The sequence below is a fragment of the Antechinus flavipes genome, chromosome 4 (genome assembly GCF_016432865.1).
Source record: "Antechinus flavipes isolate AdamAnt ecotype Samford, QLD, Australia chromosome 4, AdamAnt_v2, whole genome shotgun sequence".
NCBI lineage: Eukaryota > Metazoa > Chordata > Mammalia > Dasyuromorphia > Dasyuridae > Antechinus > Antechinus flavipes.
In genome coordinates this window covers 49,933,574-49,954,485 of record NC_067401.1, presented here as the reverse complement: position 1 = coordinate 49,954,485, position 20,912 = coordinate 49,933,574, and the positions used below count along the sequence as shown (strand labels likewise).

The following is a 20,912-nucleotide window of genomic DNA, read 5'->3' as shown; positions in this document are numbered from 1 at the left end:
TCCACCACAACCAAGTCCCACAAAACGGGTTCAGCTATTCCCCAGTTGAAAGGCATTGCCTCAGTTTCCAGTTCTGTGCCATCAAAAAAAAAGCTGCAATAGAAACTAGGCATGGACCCACACCTTCACTGAACAACAAGATCAAAATGGGTTCATGATCTAGGCGTAAAGAACAAGATTATAAATAAAAGAACATAGGATAGTTTACCGCTCAGACTTGTGGAGGAGGAAGGAATTTATGACCAAAGAAGAACTAGAGATCATTATTGAACACAAAATAGAAAATTTTGATTATATCAAATTAAAAAGTTTTTGTACAAGTAAAACTAATGCAGACAAGATTAGAAGGGAAGCAACAAACTGGGAAAACATTTTTACCGTTAAAGGTTCTGATAAAGGCCTCATTTCCAAAATATATAGAGAATTGACTCCAATTTATAAGAAATCAAGCCATTCTCCAATTGATAAATGGTCAAAGGATATGAACAGACAATTTTCAGATGATGAAACTGAAACTATCACCACTCATATGAAAGAGTGTTCCAGATCATTATTAATCAGAGAAATGCAAATTAAGACAATTCTGAGATACCACTACACACCTGTCAGATTGGCTAAGATGACAGGAAAAGATAATGATGAATGTTGGAGGGGATGCGGGAAAACTGGGACACTGATACATTGTTGGTGGAGAGCAATTTGAAATTATGCTCAAAAAGTTATCAAACTGTGCATACCCTTTGACCCAGCAGTGTTTCTACTGGGCTTATACTCCAAAGAGATACTAAAGAAGGGAAAAGGACCTGTATGTGCCAACATGTTTGTGGCAGCCCTGTTTGTAGTGGGGCTAGATACCAGAAACTGAGTGATGCCCATCAATTGGAGAATGGCTGGATAAGTTGTGGTATATGAATATTATGGAATATTATTGTTCTGTAAGAAATGACCAGCAGGATGAATACAGAGAGGCCTGGAGAGACTTACATGAACTGATGCTGAGTGAAATGAGCAGAACCAGGAGAGCATTATACATGGCAACAAGAAGACCAAACCACGATCAATTCTGATGGAAGTGGATTTCTTTGACAAAGAGAAGATCCGATTCAGTTCCAATTGATCAGTGATGAACAGAACCAGCTACACCCAGCTACACTGAGAAATGAATGTGGAGTGCTTGCATTTTTGTTTTTTCTTCCCAGGTTATTTTTACCTTTCTAAATTCGATCTTTCTTGTGCAACAAGAGAACTGTATAAATATGTACACATATATTCTATTTAAAATAGACTTTAACATGTTTAACATGTTAAACTGCCATCTGGGGTGGGGGTGGAGGGAAGGAAGGGAAAAATTGGAACAGAAGTGATGGCAAGGGTCAATGTTGAAAAATTACCCATGCATATGTTCTGTCCATAAAAAGCTGTAATAAAAAAAAAAGAAAGCTGCTGTAAACATTTTAGAACATATATGTATATATTTTTTCTTTTTCTTTGATCACCTTGGGAAACAGGATTAATAATGATATTGCTGGGGTAGCTAGGTGGCACAGTGGGTAGAGCACCAGCCCTGAAGTCAGGAGGACCTGAATTCAAATGTGGTTTCAGACACTTAACACATCCTAGCTGTGTGATCTGGGCAAGTCACTTAACTACAATTGCCTTGGCACAAAATAATAATAATGATATGATGAGTCAAAGAATAGATAGTTTTATGGCCTTTTGCCCTTAATTCCAGATTGCTTTCCACAATGGTTAGACAATTCTACCAAGTCTATTAGTGTCTCAATTTTCCCACATTCCCTCCAACATTTATCGTTTACCCTTTTATCATTTTAGCCAATCTGATAGATGTGAGATGGTATTTCAAAGTCATTTTAATTTGCATTTCTCTAAATCAGTAATGACATAGAGCATTTTTCATGTGTCTACATATAGCTTTGATTTCTTCCAAAACTGCCAGTTCTCATCTATCAAATGGGGAATGACTTAGATAGTCTTAAAAATTTGACAAAGTTCTCTATACATTTAAGTTATGAGATCTTTATCTGAAAAACTTAAGTTTATAAAAATGTCCCCCAATCGTCTGTTTTCTTTCTAATCTTAGCTAAATTGGTTTCATTTGTACAAAATCTTTTTAATTAAATGTAATCAAAATTATCCAGTTAACATTTTACAATCCTCCATTTATTCATAAAATCTTCTATCCATAAATCTGATATTTATATGTTTCATGTTCTATTTTACTCCTATCTTTATGTCTAAATCACGTATCCATTTTGACTATCTTAGCAAATGGTGTAAGATATTAGTCTTTACCTCATTTCTGCCCAGTTTTCCAAATATTTTTATCAGAGTGAATTTTTTCCCCCAAAGCTTAAATCTTTATATGTTCTACTTTCCATTGCATAAACTACTCCTTTCCACTGATGCATCATTTTATTTCCTAGCCAGCACCAAGTAGTATTAATTAATAATTACAGCTTTAGAATATAGTTTTTAAGATCTAGCACTGCTAGGCCTCCTTTTACATTTTTTTTCATGAATTCCTTTGATATTCTTGTTTTTTTGTTCTTCCAAATGAGTTGTTACTATTTTTTCTAGTTCAATAAAGTAATATTTTTGGTCATTTCACTGGGCTAGAATTGAACTGAGTAGATTAACTTAGGTGGAATTCTCATTTTTATTACATTGGTTCAGCCACTTTATGATCAATGAATATTTCTCCAATTATTTAAATCTGATTTTATTTATATAAATAATATTTTACAATTAGGTTTACAGAGTTCCTAGGTTTGTCTTGGCAGGCATTATATATTTTTTGCCATTATTTTAAATGAACTATCCTTTACTATTCTTGCAGAGCTCTGTTGGTGATATATAGTTGATCTTTTATGTGCATGTACTTTATATCCTGCTATTTTCTAAAATTATTGTTTCAATTAGCTTTTTAGTTGAACCTCTAGGATTTTTCAAGTAAAAACTATTATACTGTCTGCAAAGAGATAGTTTTATTGCCACAATTTCTTTTTATTCTCTTATTGCTACTGCTAGCATCTCTAAAGTAAGATTGAATATGATAGCACTCTTTCTTTCAAAGGCAACTATGTGACACAATGGAGAGATTGCCAAGCGTGAAGTCAGGAAGACTCATCCTTCTGAGTTCAAATCTGACCTCCAACACTTACTAGCTGTGTGATCTTGAGCAAATCATTTAACCTTTTCTCAGTTCCTCAACTGCAAAATGAGCTGAGAAGGTAATAGCCATTTCAGTATCTTCCCTAAGATGACCTCCAAAAGGGTCACAGACATGATTGAAAAATGACTGAACATGATACTGAGTATGATATATCATTTGATTATTAATTTGTAATATGCCCTTTCCACCAATCTTGACCTCTACCTTTTTTTGGGGGGAGGGGATCTATCCACTGTACCCTCTCGCTGTCCTCAAATCCCATCTTTTAGACTATAAGAGAATCCTCTTCCAGTCTGGAACTAGCTAAAGAGGAAGACAGCTACAGACTAGTCCAAAGGCAGCTGCTTTGCTGGTCCCATAAACAGAAGTCAGTTGGGGTTAAGATCACCACTCAGGGGGTCGTTCTCATTAAGATTTGGAATGACCTGGTTTCTCTGGCATTCTCAGAGAGGGCATGAACAGTCATATCTGAAGGTCTTGTCCACCTCCGACCAGGATTGCCTTACATTTGCCAGGGCAAGTCGAAATGATGTATTCTTAGGCCAATCAGAAGGAAGACACACTCAGCTCTGGATCTGTGCATGAAGCTGCCATAAAGACTTGACCTCCTGTTATTGCTACTCCACCATGATCATAATGCCCTCTCCGTTTCTACAGCATCCATCATCAGCAGGATCAGCATCTCTAATTGTTTCATTTATGCATGCACATACGTACAAATGGCTTATTTTCCCAACCAAACTGCAAAGGACAAAGACCACATCATACTTCTTCTGTAATCTATCTCTGTGAGGTACCAAGTACAAACAGGTGTTTAATAAATGCTTTCCTTGAGTGATGGCACAAGCCTTTCTTTATAATACAGACAAGATTCTGCTCAATCTCAAATCTTAATACCTGTTTAAATGGTTTGGGCTTCCAGTTCACCCCGATTTGGCTTTTCAAAACACAACAAAATGAGCTACATAGTTAGAGCCTGAGATTAGTCACTTTTTCTTAATTCTATTGCTGTGGGAGGTACTTACTACGCAGTAGTATTTGAGTCACGAGAGATATTAAGAGCTGTTTGGCAGATGAAATGGCGAAGACCTGGAATAACTCTTGCAAGGACTCAGCTTGTTAGCTGCCAGAGACAAGCCACCATTTCCTTACAAACTCAGAGACATCACAGGAACAAATTTTTAATGCTCCTATATTTTACACTAAGACCATGTTTCATGTAAAAAGATATGAATAAATACTACCTGGTGTTTCATTCTCTCAACAATAGCCACGATGATTGTTAGGATTAACTCTAAAAGCATACAGGCTCTATAAACTCAGTCTTTCTTATAGTCTATCAGAAACTTGAAGTTAAAAGTGTCAGTTTTGTTTTATTTATTTATTTTTCATAAGAAAAGCCAAGAAACTGAAATTCTCCGATAAGGTTCTTTTATTGGATTCAACCTAAAATAGTTTCAATTTGATCTCTTTGCTATAGAATGGAAATCTCCAATTCCATAGATTATAATGGAAGAGAACTGAATTCACATTTTTTCAGGAAATCAAATGTGCTTCACACTTTGGGCATTTACCAGTCACTTAGAAGGCTACTTCCATGTAAAAATTGTAACTGTCAAAGCATTGAAATGCCCAGAATAAATTTCCTAACCTGGGAAATTATTCAGTGTAATATGGTAACACAGGAGAGGCATTAGTTTTCCAACGCTTCACATTGTTTCAAAACTGTAAAAATGAAGTCTTTAGCATACACACGGTTGTGTGCCAACTCTTGATTCCCAGGAAAAAAATCATTCACAGATCTGTCATAGATGAGAGCACCTCTGCATGCAAAAAAGTGGAAGGCTGTCTCACTTGTTCCTGCAGTTGTTCATCAAATGGTTAAGTACCGATACCAGCAAGGATTTATGGTCCAAATCCACCACTCAGCTCATGGCTTAATTTTCCACAGCTAAGGAAAGAAAACATCCACCAGAATGACTTTAGCATTAAAAAAATCAGCTTTGATGTAATTCAATTAGTGATCTGAAGGCACACCTACATAACAGCAAACTAGGGAAACATTTTTTTGCTTTGTACATGGACACAGGAATGAATTATGGGCTATAAGCTTGACCCATCCTGGGCAAAGTGTCTAATGAAACTTTCTAGTATTAAATATTGACAACCTCCCTGTTTATTTTTTTTGTTTGTTTTAGTCATGCAGTATTTATGCCATTGTCTAAAAGGGAAGAGGCAACTACTGTGGAAGAGAGGGTCTTGGATTGAGAATCAAATCCGGATTCAAGAGCAGGTTTTGCAACTTACTAGCTATATGACATTATTAGCTGCATGATCTTGGCCAAGTCCTTTAACCCTGCCTGCCTCAGTTTCCTCATATGTAAAATGAGCTGGAGAAGGAAACAGCAAATCCCTCCAATATCTTTGCCAAGAAACACCACGTAGGGTCACAAAGAGTCAGACATGACTGAAAAACGAATGCTATGTGACCTGAAGAAAATTATTTAACTTCTCCAAATCTCAGTCTGTTTGCCTATAAAATGAGGATTGTAATTCCTATACTGTAACCCATCCTCATAGGGCTGTTAATATGGAAAAGCAATTGATCAACTTTAAAATGCTCAAGAAATAAGATCGTATCTTTCCATTCTGTTAAAGTGAAATGAAATCTTGAAACTTGCTTGGGCCTACTTTATCTAGTCTTCAAAATAGGAAAGGAATGGAATAGACTGATACTGTCAGATTTAGAGTTAGTAATGTTAGCCATATATAGTGAACAATAAGGGATGAGAACCCAGAAGCCTGACACTGTACTGACAACAAGAGCAAACAATTATTTTCATCGGAATCACTCCCTCTTCACACAGAAAAGTATAAAGAGAAAATATAAAGCATTTTGATAAAGAAACGACCTCAAAGAGGGCAACACAAATGAAAGACATTTTCAGACATACTTACTCTTATATTAAATCCTAGTAGATCACTTATAACCCCCGAGACAGCTGAAAGGATAACCACTCGAGTTATATTGTAGATTAGGGGATTCATGGTAAGGCCATAGAGTCTAAATGGTGTGTCCAGCTCCTATGACAAACATAAGGAAATTGAAAAAAGAAGAAATCAGGCATTCAGAATGGCATCAATGGAGGGCATAATTAGCTTTCTGAAGGCCTATGTCACAGTGACTTATGTCTACTTGAGGAGAATGTGATTCAGTTCCCTAAAATACTCAGGAATTAATAGTGTTAAAAGCCACCTTCCAAAAACCTATAATGAACATCATCACTACTTTCCCCAGCTGGATTGTGTAAACTATCTCATCTTCCTCAAGTTAAAATGGAGGGTTAAAAAATTCAAACTATATATAGAACCAATCTAAAGAAATAAGGGTTCAAGATGACTTGACCAAGATGACCTGCTGATAATGCAAATTCTGCCCCTCCACTAGGCTCCAGGGCAGAAATTCTTAACTTAAGAGCCACAGAATGGATCCATTTCAGAGTTGGTGAATTTTAATGAGAAAAAATTACATCTTCATTTTCACTAACCTCTGAAATTTATTACTTCTTCAATTATGAATTTTTTTTTAAAGGGAAAGAAATATTCTGAGGAATCTCCAGCCTTCACCCAATTGCCAAAAGCGATCCATGACACAAAACAAGAGTTAAAAACTCTTTGTCTAAAAAAATTGTTGGGAAAACTAGAAAACAATATAGCAAAAACTAGGCATATATCAACATCCTACTCCCTCTACCAAGATAAGGTCAAAATGGATTCATGATTTAGATAAAGGGTGATACTGTAAACAAATTAGGAGAGCACGTATATTTTACCCGTCAGATCTTTGGAGAAAGGAGGAATTTATGACCAAACAAGAAAAAGCTAACATTACAAAATGCAAAAGGGATCACTTTGATTACATCACAATAAAAAGTTATTGTACCAAAAAACCATGCAGCCAAGATTAGAAGGGAAGCAGGAAGATGGGAAACAGTTTTTTCACAGTTAGTGTTTCTGATAAAGATCTCATTTTTTAAATATAGAGAGAATAAATCAAATTTATAAGAATACAAGGATATGAACAATTTTCAGACAGAAACTTAAAGCCATCTACAGTCATGAAAAAAAATGCTCTTAATCATTATTGATTAGAAAAATGCAAATTAAAACACTCTTGAGATATCACCTCATATCTCTCAAATTGGCTAAGATGATAGGAAAAGATAAATGTTGGAGGGGATGTGGGAAAACTGGGGCACTATTGCATTGTTGGGAGAGTTGTGAACTGATCCAGCTATCCTGGAGTTGCTGGAGAGCAACTCAGAACTGTGCCCAAAGGGCCATCAAACTCTACATACTCTTTGATCCAGCAGTGTTTCCTGGGCCTGAATCCAAAAGAGATCATAAAAGAGAGGAAAAGACCCACATTTTGTAACAATTCTTTTTGTGGTGGCAATAAACTGAAAATTGAGTGCATGACCATCAACTGGGGAATGACTGAATAAGTTAGGATATATAAAGGTAATGGAATATTATTGTTCTCTAAGAAATGATGAGCAGGCTGATTTCACAAAAGCTTGAAGAAAATTACATGAAACAATGCTAAATGAAGTGAAGAGAATTAAGAGATCATTGTACACAGTAACATCAAGATTATGTGATGACCAACTATGACAGACTTAATCATACAATGATCCAAGAAAATTCCAATAGACTTGGGACAGAAAATGCCATCCGCATTCAGAGAGAGAACTCTAAGAACTCTAGAGACTGAATGTATATTGAAGCATACTATTTTCACCTTTGTTTTTTGTTGGTTTGTTTGCCGATTTTTCTTTCATAATATGACTAATATGGAAATATGTTTAATATGATTGCTCATGGATAACCTATATTAGACACTTACTGTCTTGAAGAAGTTAGAAATAAAGGAGGAAGAAAAAATTGGAACTCAAAATTTTACAAAACTGAATGTCAAAAGCTATCTTAACATGTAATTTGAAAAAAAAAAAATTACAGGGAAAAAAAGAATTCTTGGTCTAGTCTAGCACCATGCTTCTTAAACTGTGGAGTCTTCTTAAACACCATATGGAGTCATGTAACTGAATGTGCAGGGAGGCAATGAAAAAATTGACAATAAAAAGTATCAAATATTCCATCAAGATTTAATTGGTTATGTAAAAATAAACGATAGCACATCCATTTCATTAGTATGCAAATTTGCTTTCAACTTTAATAAATGGCAAAATTATATGCACAACAAAGAATTATTTTAAAATAAATTTTTTCATGATTTGTTATCAGTAAATGTTTGGTTTGTATACCTACTTTTATATACCTATATACCCAGAGATATGTCAAGATTTCTTGGGTGAAAGCGGGTCACAAGTAGAAAAAGTTAAAAAATCCCTGTTCTAGGAGAACCAGGTGTCTTCCTGAAGCAGTGGGCCGTAATTCCAGCCATGTAAATTCCTCTCACAGAGTGTGGGTGGGAGCATGGGGGGAGGGGGACCCACAGTCTGTAGGATCACTTAACCTTCCACCCTCCCTTCCAGCACCGGTTCATGGTAAAGAAGCTCTGAAACAGAAGAGGAGGGGACCTGAGAACACCCACAGAAAAACCACATGCTCAGGTCCCCCTTTAAGCTCCTGGGCCTCCCTGGGCTGACTCTACACTGCCTCTCACTCTTTTCTTTCTCACTCCCAACACCTAAACTCCAGACTCACCTACCATTAACCTTAAGAGAGCAGAGGGATTTGAATGTGGAAAAGGAGAGCAGTATGGCGGAAGAAGGAAAAGTCGATGGAGACCTTCTTCCCTTCCCCCACTGGCATCTGCAGAATTCAGTGGCCCCTGGTTGTCAAGAACAGCTCTTTTAAAATAGGAGGCAGTTTGCCTATCTCCTTGCCTATTTGCCTCTCCTCCTTTTCACTGTCAAATTTCCAGGAAGTTTTCCACATTGCCTGCTTCATTTCCTCTCCTCCTATTCACTTCTTAACAATCTACAGTTTGGTTCTGGATCTCACCACAACTAAAACTACTTCTCAGTTATTCAAGCCCTCAAGTACCGAGTTCAAGCCTTTCCTCACTTTTTTTTCCCTTCTTGATACTCTGCAGCTATGGACCCCAGTAACTTACCTTTTCATCTGGACAAGCCTCCCTTCCCTGGGTTTTGGCCATGGTGCTCCCTCTTGGGCCTGCTCCTCAGTTACCAGCCATGGCCTACTAGTGGGTGTACCTCAAGCTTTTGTCCTATACCCTAGTCTCTTCTGCCTGAATTCCCTCTCTCAACAGCTCCCATGGGCTTAATTATCATCTCTATACAAGTGACTCCTATTTCTGTGCATCCCTACCTAATTTTTCTTCTTCTATGCTACAATGACTAGTTCAATTGTGCCCTGATGTCTAACTGTGTAGACATTTCCACGGCCTTCCCAAATTTAAGAATCCAAAAGAGCATTCCTAACTCCCTTACCCTTCCCACCTTTCCATTTCTGTCAGGGTTCCTTCAAGCACTCGTGGCTTGCAGCTTCAGCAGCAACCAGGAATGCTTCCCTTTTTCCCAACCCTCTATCCAATTAGTTGTCAAGGCTGATGATTCTCCCTCTGTGAGGTGTCTCATCTGTGTCTCTTCTTCATTCAGTCACCGTGCTAATTATCACTTCTCATTCTAATTATTAATGCAGCTTCTAATTCAAAACCATCTCCCCACACAGCTGCCCAAGGAAGCACAAGTCTATCCAGCTCTCTCCCCAATTCAATAACTCTCTGTGGGTCATTATTAACAACAGTTCCTCAATCTGGCATTTGAAGCCGATTCCTGGGCTTGCTCCAGTCTTCCCACTATACTTAATAACCAGTCAACAACCCAGCCAGACTGTGCCCTTGCACAGCCCATCATTAAGCTGGGAATGCCTCCCCTTCCCCTTTGCTTTGTAGGATCTTCAGCTTCCTTCAAAGTTCAGCTCATATACTTCCTGCCATAAAAAACACTTCCTGACTCCCCTATTGTTAGCATTCTCTCCCTCCTCAAGTACTACCGTATTTACATAGTTAAATATCATAATCCCTTTATAAATTAGACAAGATAACAAAATTAATTTGGAATAGTTCTAAATTCTCAAGAGAAATAATCAAAAGAAGCAGAAATAGAGTGGGAATAGCATTGCCATAGGAATCATGAAAACTGTTTAGTATTGATTAAAATACAAAGTTTGCAAAGTAGAACACAAGAAATAAGGAAAAATCTGTATCAAATACACTCAACTGACTTGTTCAATAAATCCAAGAATGTAAATTACTTACAGAGGAACTCTCTATTTGAAAAGAACTGCTGAAAAAACCAAACTAGTTTGGAAGAAATGATTTTAAACCATACTACCAATAATTTCAAAATGGATATACAACTTGAATATCAAATTAGGACAAACCATAAAAAATTTACAAGAGAGCCAGATTGGGTACTTTTCACAAGTATGGTTATTGACAGAATTCTTAACCAAATGAGAGGCAATGACAAATGATAAGATACAATTACAATTACACAAACCTGAAGAATTTATGCACTGACAGAATTGAGACAGTGGGATAAAAAGGGAAGCAGTCAAATGGAAGAAAAAACAATTTGCATCAAATATCTCCAATAGGGGTCTCATATCCAAGATATATAGAGAATTAACAAAACTTTACAAAACCAAAACCCAATTCCCCATGGGAACAAATGGTTCTCAAAATAATAACAATGTACTATTAATAACCTCGTGAAAGATTGTCCTGAGTCATTAATAGGGAAAATGAAAATCAAAACAATATAGAAATTTCACTCCATATATTTAGAAAATTAACAGAAATGAGAAATGTTAATGTTGGAGAGTCTTATGGAAAGACAAACGGGTACATACCACATTGGCAGTAGAGTCTATCACAGTGGTTCAACCACTCTGAAAAGCAATGTGTTTCTTTCCCTCCTTTGTAAAAGGAAGAATAAGAGGAGAAGCGGACAACTATAGATGTGGGAACAAGCCAAATACCAGAGCTGATATCCTGATCGGCTTTCTCCCTCTTTTATTTTTATTCTTTATTGTAAAGAATTGCTCTCTGGGTGGAGAAAAGGAAGGGATAGATTGGGAAATGAAAGTGATGTAAAACACCAGCTATCAATAAACAATTAGCTTTTAAAATTGAATTTTATTTTTTTAATTAAGCAAAATTCTTTTTTCCCCTTCCTATCTTCCTCAATTGAGAATGAAAAAAAAAACAAAATCCTCGTTGCAAACATGTAAAGTCAAGCAAAATCATATATACATGTAACGTGTATATATTACACAATATACAGGAGCATTTGTATTGCACACACATGTATGTACACGTACATATGTTCATACACACATGTATGTACACGTACATATGTTCGTGCATACATGTACTGTTTTCACTGAGTCTTTCGCCTTTGTCAGGAAGTTGAGTAGTATATTTCATCATTCATTAGTCCTCTATAATTATGGCTGGTCATTGTGCTGGATCAGAATTCCTAATTCATTAAATATATAAATGACTCTCTCAGTTCTGTTCATTTTCCTCTGCATCATACAAATCTCCCCAAATTTCTCTGAACCTATTATCATCATTTTGTATAGCAAAACAGTATTCCATAACATAATTATAACTTAACTTGTAGGTATATCTTCAAATTCCCTTCTTTTCTGCCTTAAAAAACTATGTATTTTTGTTCTTATATTTGAGTTTGCTTAGAACAAAACTTCCCTTTTTTTCTATCTACCCTCCTTTTCCTTCTTTCTTCTCTTTCCCTCTTCAATGAAATGTATTCCTTGTGTCCTACAGTATGTGTATTCTTCCCTCCTTTGACCAGGTCAGATGAAAATAAGATTCAAAGAGCTGTTTGTCTGCTCTTCCTTATTGTCTCTAAAAACTTCTCCTTGTACACTTTAATGATGTGAGATACTTTCTCCTAATCTTTCTTTTCTTTCCCCTCCTAGTGTACTTTTCTTCCCCCCTCTTAGCATTACTCTTTTAAGATCATCAAGACATAACAGAACCACTCCTCAGACCTTGTAACTCCCTCTAGAGCCTTGATTGATTAGCGTTTGGAGGGGACACAATTATCATCTTCCTATATTAGAATATAAACAGCTTATCCTTGTTTAGTCCTTTATGAGAGTTCTAGATAATCTTTTAATGTTTCCCTTCACTCTTCTGTTTGTACTGCAAAGTTTCTCTGCAGCTCTAGTTTTTTCATCAGAATGCTTGAAGTTTTCTCTTTTTTCAATAGAGGTTCATTTTTTCCCAATAGGATTATTTTTAATTCTGCTGAGTAAATTATTCTTGATTGCAAGCTCCCATACTTTGTCTTCTGGAATATCATATATCATGCTCTCTACTTCCTCAAAATAATAGTTGCTTAATTTTGTGTGATTCTGACTCCTCCGTTTGTAAATTCTTACTTTCTGGATGCTTGCAGTATTTTTTCTTGGATGTGGACATTCTGGACTTTGGCTATATAAATTGTTCCTGAAAATTTCCTCTTTGCATTTTCTTTCAGGAGGTGACTAATGGATTATTTCTATTTCTACTTTGCTCTCTGGTTATAACAGATCTGAGAAGTTTTAATATTTCTTGAAATATGTAGAACTCTTTTTCTTTTTTGGTCATAGCTTTCAGATAGTCCAATGATTCTTAATTTTTTTGTTTCCCATCTGTTTTCAAAGTCAGTTGGTTTTGCTGAGATACTTTAAACATCCAATCTTTTGATTGTTTTTTTTTTTTTATTAAAGCTTTTTATTTACAAAACATATGCATGGGTAATTTTTCAATACTGACCCACGCGAAACCTTCTGTTCCAAATTTTCCCCTTCTTCCCCCGACTCCCTCTCCTAAATAAAAGGTAGTCCAACACATGTTAAATATGTTAAAAATATGTATACATATTTATACAGTTATCTTGCTGCACAAGAAAAATCGAATCAAGAAGGAAAAAAAAACTAAGAAAACAAAAAGCAAACAACAACAGAAAGAGTGAAAATGCTATGTTGTGGTCCACAGTCCTCTCTCTGGGTGTAGATGACTCTCTTTATCACTGAACAATTGGAACTGGTTTGAATCATCGCATTATTGAAGAGAGCCACAACCATCAGAATTGATCATCATATAGTCTTATTGTTGTTGTGTATAATGATTTCCTGGTTCTGCTCATTTCACTCAGTATCAATTCATGTAAATCTTTCCAGACCTCTCTGAAATCATATTGATGGTCCTTTCTTACAGAACTTGATTCTGTTTTAATATTTTTTTCTCATGTAGTTAATTGGCTTCTAGTCTAGTTTTCTGGAATCTTGTGGTTTCAACAAGGATTTGTATTTCTTATGCAAACTTAATTTCCTTTCTAATCTCTTCTTTCATAGTTGCCATTTTATTTGAATTTTTTTCAAGCACTCATTTCATTTACAAAAACATTTTAAACTCTTAAAAAAAAAAAAACCCAACAAACTCTCACTTCATGTCTTCTAAGGATTTTAGTTGAATTTGTGCCCAATCTGCATTTTCCTTTGATGCTTTGTTTGTGAATATTTCAGTCACTCTTTTTCTATGTGTTTTAATTTACTTTTGTCTTGAGCATCCATTACCTAATTATTTTTTTATTGCTGGAATTCTTTTTTTTGCCCATTCTTCCAGCCTACTTCTGACTTCAGACTTGATAAGAAAGCCAGACTCCACACATGTCTGGAGGAAAGGTCTGGGTTAGTTCCACTAATGCTTCATTTACATATTAAGTGTTATGTTATTCAAGGTTTTCAGGGACAGTTCAGGCTAAGGACCAGTAAACTTCCAATCCTCCAGCAGGATAAAATTTTTAGGGCAAAATTGCTGCTCTTCTGGTCTGCAGATTCTTGACCTGGATTTGGGTCTAAATAACACTAGACTTCTGGTATCAATCCCTAGCAGCCATCTGGGAAACTCTGATGGTTCAGGGGACAGAACTATGGGCTTCTCTGTGGTCTGGGATTCCTGCCCTAGTTATTCATCTGCCATTCTTCAGAAATTTGACCTAAGACCCCACTCTGCTCAGAGCTACCCTGCTGCTGTTGGCTTCTCAACCTGCTCCCTTCTCAATACACTGTTCAGGACCTGCAACTATGCCTTCTCTTGGAAAGCTAAACCTAGATGCAGGATCCTCCTCTCTGGTCCTGGATGTGTGACTCAGAACTTGACAGGGAGTGACAAAGCTCCCATACCATGCCCAAGGCTGAGGGTCCGGGTCTGGGTCTGTGACCTTGTCTTGATCCAGTGCACAGCTCCGCAAGGCACACTGTCGGTCTCTCACACTGCCACTCCCAGTCTCTACAGACTTCTCTTTCTTCCTTTAGTTACCTGGCTCGAAAAATGACTCACTGTGACTTTTTCTTCAATTTTCCTTTCAGGAGTCAACCTGAGATGCTTTTTAGATCAATTTGGAAGACTTTTGTTGGGGGAGGATTTCCCTGTATTTCTTCCAACTACTACTCTGCCACTTTTACAAAGTTGTATTCTTTGGTATAGCTTAAGCTCCTTGAGTGCATGAAGTTTTTCTTGTTATTTTCTCCCCAGTGGCTAGACAGGTGGCCACTTACATTTATTAAGTTCATACTGTGGGTCAAGCATTATAATATGTGCTAGGGATAGAAATATAATGAAAAATAAGAACAACTCCGGCCTTCAACAAGTTTACTTTCTAATGAGGGAAGAAACATGGCAAGAAGTTGGAAGGGAAAGTGACCAAGGAGTTGAGAGAAGTTCCAGGGGACAAAGAAAAGGATTAGTGCCTGCACAGAATAAGTGTTGAATCAATACGCACTGGATAGAATTGAAAGTCACCACAGATATTCCACAGATGTGAGCTTCTTCCCCTGTCCCCTCAGGTCCTTTCCATTCCTCCCACATACCTCCAACGATGCCCTTCCTCTCTTTGCCTCAGGTGCAAAAATTTTCTGCAAAAAACAGCAGTAACAAAGCCCATGCTCCTCAATTTGCAACATGATATTGGCTTAGAAATGACAAACCCAGAATGTTCCCTCCCCAAGTTTTCAGGTGTCATGGGCAGTAGATGCTCTAAAAATTTCATACTCTCTGTACTCGTTCTCTAGGACAAACTTGCTGATTTTGTTTTAACAAAGGTAATAGAAACATTGTCAGATAACACTCACTTTTAATAACTTGGTTGACAGCTTTAGCACGTTGTTAACTAGAGTAAGCTGTTCTTTTTTATTTGGCTTCTTTTCCATTTTGAGATATAAGTTGATCTAAGGGAAAAAAATAAGTTAACTGAATAAATACCACAATAAAATGATTCCCATTAGAAAAATTGGCAGATTCTCTAAAACATTTGTAGAGAAAAAAATACTCATAAGCAATTTTTATAAAACTACTACTAAGTCACATAATTAATTCCCAACCTAGGGAACAAATTCTGCCTTTAGGAAGGGAAGTACTTGAGAGGAAAAATGTATTTTTTATCTGTCAATGAAGCTATATTCAATAACAACAAAGTTTGTTAAAAGGTAATAATTACAACTATATTAATGATAAAATAACATTCAGGTGTTGTCATTCTGAGTATTGAACAAAACCATATTTATATTAAACTAGAGGAATGTATTAAACTCTCATTCATAAAATTCAATCTAGTTACACTATAGGTTTCAATTTAATCCTAAATTGGTAACTTTAATTTACCAAAAAATCCCATACTTCCATACAATTAACAAATTATTAAACATTTATTAAGCACCTATTATGTGGCAGGGTAGGTGGCAAGTGATAGATAGTGCCAGGCTTGGAGTCAAGACCACCCAAATTCAAATCTGCCCTTCATTTGGCTTTTAACTCCACTACTCAACTGCTCCCTCCAAAGTTAGAAATGATCTTTATAACCTTTTATCCTTCAACTTGTCTGCAGCTTTGAGTGTTTCTGGCCCAGTCCCTCATTATCAGCTCTCCTCTTACCTGACTGGCCTCTTCCTTTGTTATGCTGGAATATCACTTTCCTCCTGCACTCTCAGCAGGTGTCCCTGGGGACATCTCCCCTTCTCTCTATACATACTTTTTAAACATTAGCTTTTAAAAAATAGCTCCAAGTTTATTTATTAACTCAATGGTTATTTTGCTTTTAATTTATTAATCTATTCTTTAATTTTCAAAATTACTGTTTTGTTGCTTATGTGGAGGCAAAACTGCATTTTTCTTTGAGACTTTGGCTTACACATGTTGTAGTGGTATTCTCTTCGGCGGCTCTACATAGTTCTGGAGGGAAGATTAGAGCCTTATTTGGACCCAAGCTGTATTCTGTGAAGTCCCAACCCTGCTTCTCCAGGCATTTTTCAAGGATGCTAAAACAAACTAAGACCAGACAACTTTCAGGTCTCCCTACGTGTTCTCCTCTGAACAACACAACTTCAGGCTTGCCTCTCACTGAAGCTCCAATAGACAGCTGCTAGCCCCAGCCCTCAAGTAGCTGGAAAAATGTGCAGATTCTGAGAAATACAACAGCAAGTTGGTCCCTGGTGTTTCTGTCGCCATTGGGCTTAGTCGGCTGCAGGCTTACGAACTCGATCATAATCTTGCTCCAGGCTAGACTCCTCTTGGTCCCCACAGCCTGTCCTGGTACACAGATTCAGGGCCTAGTCGTCTTCTCTCCATACTGCTCAGTGGTCACAGGGACACAGCTTCAGGCCCCAAATGCACTCCATCTGTGGACTTCTACTGTCTCCAGCTATCTCCCCGTGTAGGGAAAAACGGCCTTCTGCAAGGTAGTGCCCAAAACACTTCCTTGTCCTTGTTGGAAAAATTGTGGGAGAGAGTAGAGTTCTATGTTTCTTTTTATACTGCCATCTTTGCTAGTCGTCTTATTTTTATTATTTTGATGAAAATCTAAAACTTAATTCTAAAATTAAGCTAGCAGAGGATTTGTGTGCAAACAGAAGATTTCAAATGGAATTGAATTTTTTCCTAAGAATAACAAATTTTTTATTTGATATTTGATAAAGTTCTATGGACTGTCTTCCTGACACCCCTGAGGCAGCACTGTCATCCTTATTTAATAAGTTAGGGAACTGAGGTACCAAGGACCTTAAGTGACTTGGTCAGAGTCACATAGTTCAAAGGTGGGACAGCCAGAATCCAAACCCACGGCTCTCTGGACTCCCAGAGCCACTGTTCTTTTTTGTCACTCCAGGCTGTGTTGAATCACACAATCAGAGGCCACTGTGACATATAATTGTCTTGGTTAAATGGGGCTTTGGGAAAGTCCTTTTTTGGTTTTTGTATCTTTTGGTATATTTAGTTTTTTCTCTCCTCTCTGCTTTTTGGTATGTTTATTTTTCTGTCTCCTTTCTGCTCTTATAAAGCTGTTCACATTTTGTTTCAAATGTCTATAAAATAAACATTTTAGGATGTGACCTGAGTGACATCTATTTTGACTGCTCTCAGACCCTTCTGTATTTTCTTTTTCTTGGTTAGGGTCTGGATAGCTTAAGGTTATTGACTAAAGTCAATAAGCAAGGTACTTTACTACAGGAATCTACTGTTTGGAATTGTACTGGCTATTCCCCATGCCCCACTAGTCCAGCAGCGCCATTACTGAGTCTGTTTTTCAAGGTAATCATAGAGAAATGGACCAAAATGTACAAAAATGTTTGTAGCAGCTCTCTTTGTGGAGTAAAGAGAAGGAAAATGAGTAGAGGCCCATCAACTGGGGAATGGCTAAATAATTTGTGGTATATGAAGGTAATGGAATTTTACTGTTTTATAAAAAAATGATGGACAAGCTGATTTTAGAAAGGCCTGAAAAGATTTACACAAACTGATGCTGAGCAAAAGAAGCAAAACCAGAAATACATTGTGCACAGTAACACAGTAATAGTGTGCGATGATCAACTATGCAAGACTTGGTTCTTGTCAGTGGTTCAGTGATCCAAAGCAATCCCAATAAACTCTGAATAGAAAACATCTGCATCCAGAGAGAGAACTGCAGAGACTCAATCTAGATCAACACACGCTATTGTTTTTTTCTTTTTCTTCTTTGTTTTTCCTTTTGTGGTTTTTCTTTTTTGTTCTGATTTTTTCTCTCCCAACATGATTCATTAAGAAATATGTATCTTAAAAAAATTAATGTACATATATAACCAGAGAAATAAAGAATATTAAAAAAAAAAAAAAGCTGTTTCTCTTCACAAGTTTGGAGTGGCATCCATACACCCATGGAAGCAAGAGACATATGGACACACACCTTTCTCAGCTCCTGGATAATGGGAAAAAGGCGATCATTTTCTGTGGATGTATTGGTCACAAGAAATCTCATTTGTTCAATGTTGTTCTGCAACTTCTCAATTCTCTCCATCAGCTTTGCCTCCTTGGAAATGGTTTCTAGCAGAAAGCAATCTTCTCTGTTCTCTCCATCAAATGTGGCCCACTTACTTTGCTATGACATTCTGCTAATGCCTCTTTTGGTTGATACAGTTCCACCCCATGAGACTCCCATTCTGTTTCCAAAGCCCCATAACTTCTTTTTCACATCAGCATTTTCTTTGAACACTGCCAGGCCATAGGTTGGGGACTTTCTCCTGGATTGTCTTCTGCAGCTCGCTAGATAACCATTCCACTTCTGCTCTCAGATCCTTTCCTGTTCCAGAGGGGTTGAGCTGGGCCCCTGCCTTTTCACAAGAGCCTCTGAACGTCAGACCAAAAGGAACTGCATGGATGCTTTTTTCTGGGGTTAAGATTTCCAACTTGCACCCAGACAGATATGGATGGACCAACGGGACAGTCACAGGCACAGCCACCTGGACCCAGTCTCCCATACTTTTTCTTAAAGATCTTACTGGATTCAAGTTAACACCTCTGTGCAAATAACTACTAATCAATAGTCAGCTCCCATAGCTCTCTTGAGCTCATCAGACATTTCTCCCTGGAATGTCCAGGAGATATCTCAAACTCAACATGGCCATGAAAGAACTCATTATGTTCCATGCAAACCTGCCTCTTCTTCACATTTTACTGCTCCTTCTGGTATTTTGTAACCTCAGTCATCTCCTTTCCCTCCCCTCTAACAGCCCATCCTATTGTTCCTCCCTTTACTACACCTCTCCTGTCCCCCTTCCCTTCTGTCCACCTTTGGCCACAAAATACTCATTCTGGCCCTCCTCCTCTCTTGCCTAAACCACCCTGAGAGCTTCTAAATTAGTTCTCCTGTTCCCCTCTCCTATCTAACCCTCCACATGGCTGCCAAGAAGATCTTCCTGTGTCCACTGTGCTCAAAAACTTTCAGTGACTCAGCCACTGTATCTGTATCTATATGGTAAAATTCCAAATTCCTTGACTTGGCATTGAAAGCTTTCCACAATCCTTTCCATCTACCTGGCCTTTCTTATTTATATGCAACTTGCCTTTGTGCACTCTGTTGTTTTAGCCAAATTACACTATAAACTATTTTATGAACCTGATAACTCTGTATGCCATCTCTAGAATCACACATTTCATGCCTGAAAATCGGGTTAGCTCCTCCATAAACTCTTCTTTAAAATCTTACACCCACTACCCCCTTGAAAAAATTATCAGTCTCTCACCTCCCTTTTCTTCATATTGGAGGAACTTAATTCAAGTAAATGTTGAATCCCTCTAATAGAATGTAGGTTCCTTAAGGAACGTGTTCCTCTTGCTCCATTTTTGTCTCTGTATGCCCAAGGCCTAGTACACAGTAGGTGCTTAACAAATATTTGCTGAATTGAATGACACTCTGCACAGTAGCAGAGATTAAAAGCAGCAACATCATCCCTAAAGTACATCATCAACTGTAAGCCAGATGAGTCAAGTACACATGTGTTACCTGCTCCGTAAGCAGTACTGAAATATTACTGTATTTCTTATTGGTTTCAGACCCCAGCGAGGCAAGGCGCAATAAGAAGAGCAGTAGAGCTGTTTCCCAAATCAGGAACTCCCAATTGTAAGCGTCATCCAGAAAAGTTTTATGACCTTGGAGAACCTACAGAAATGACACACAGAGATTTTAAAATCATGGCAGCTCAGAAGATTCCCTTAGTCTTCACATTAGTCTGTTTCCCACAGTGCCCCAAAAAACAAGGGTTTCACATGTCCCCAGCATCTCTGGAAGGTTCCTTCTCCCCAGAAAAGTTACTGAGCAGGGATAAGGTGAGCAGCCTTGTGCTGTAGGACAATTACTGACAGCTGAATGGAGGACAGAGTAGAGTGGGGAGAGATTTAAGCCCAACTTAAAGGCTCCTGACAGGAGAGGAAGGCCTGACTAGATAGGCAAGTGTGAGAGCTGAGAGGGGGATGTCTGAGAGATGCTACAAAGGTGGGAATGACCAGGCGTGACTGGAGTGATACAGAGAAGTGGAGGAGAAGAATTGAGAAAAGACCTTTATAGATTTGTCAATTTACAGATCATATAAGAATAACATGACTGTATGATTTTGCTAAAATGTTGGTAACTATGTTTATATCTATTAAGCTGTGAGCTCCTTGAGCTCAGAGGATGTCTTTTGCCTTTCTTTGTATTCTCAGAGCTTAGCACAATGCCTGGCACATAGGAGGAGCTTAATAAGATGCTCGTTGAGTGACATTCTGTGACATTTCCATAGCAATATAGTAACCCTGTCCAAAAAGGAAATGGGGTTAGTCTGGCATTATATGTTTTTGATGAAACCATTG

General features: G+C 37.5%; 1 protein-coding gene across 5 annotated transcripts in view; it reads right to left on the bottom strand.

Annotated features, from left to right (window-relative positions):
• Nucleotides 1–4,607: 4,607 nt before the first annotated feature.
• PHTF1 (putative homeodomain transcription factor 1) overlaps nt 4,608–20,912 on the bottom strand; it is a 50,681-nt gene continuing 34,376 nt past the window's right edge. For all 5 annotated transcript variants that reach the window (XM_051992992.1, XM_051992994.1, XM_051992995.1 and 2 more), the window contains 4 exons: nt 20,068–20,223; nt 15,392–15,487; nt 6,152–6,277; nt 4,608–5,144 (listed from right to left, as the gene is read on the bottom strand). In XM_051992992.1, coding sequence (XP_051848952.1) covers nt 5,124–5,144; nt 6,152–6,277; nt 15,392–15,487; nt 20,068–20,223 — 399 coding nt within the window. In that variant the 3' untranslated portion in view covers nt 4,608–5,123. The remainder of the gene's footprint in view (nt 5,145–6,151; nt 6,278–15,391; nt 15,488–20,067; nt 20,224–20,912) is intronic.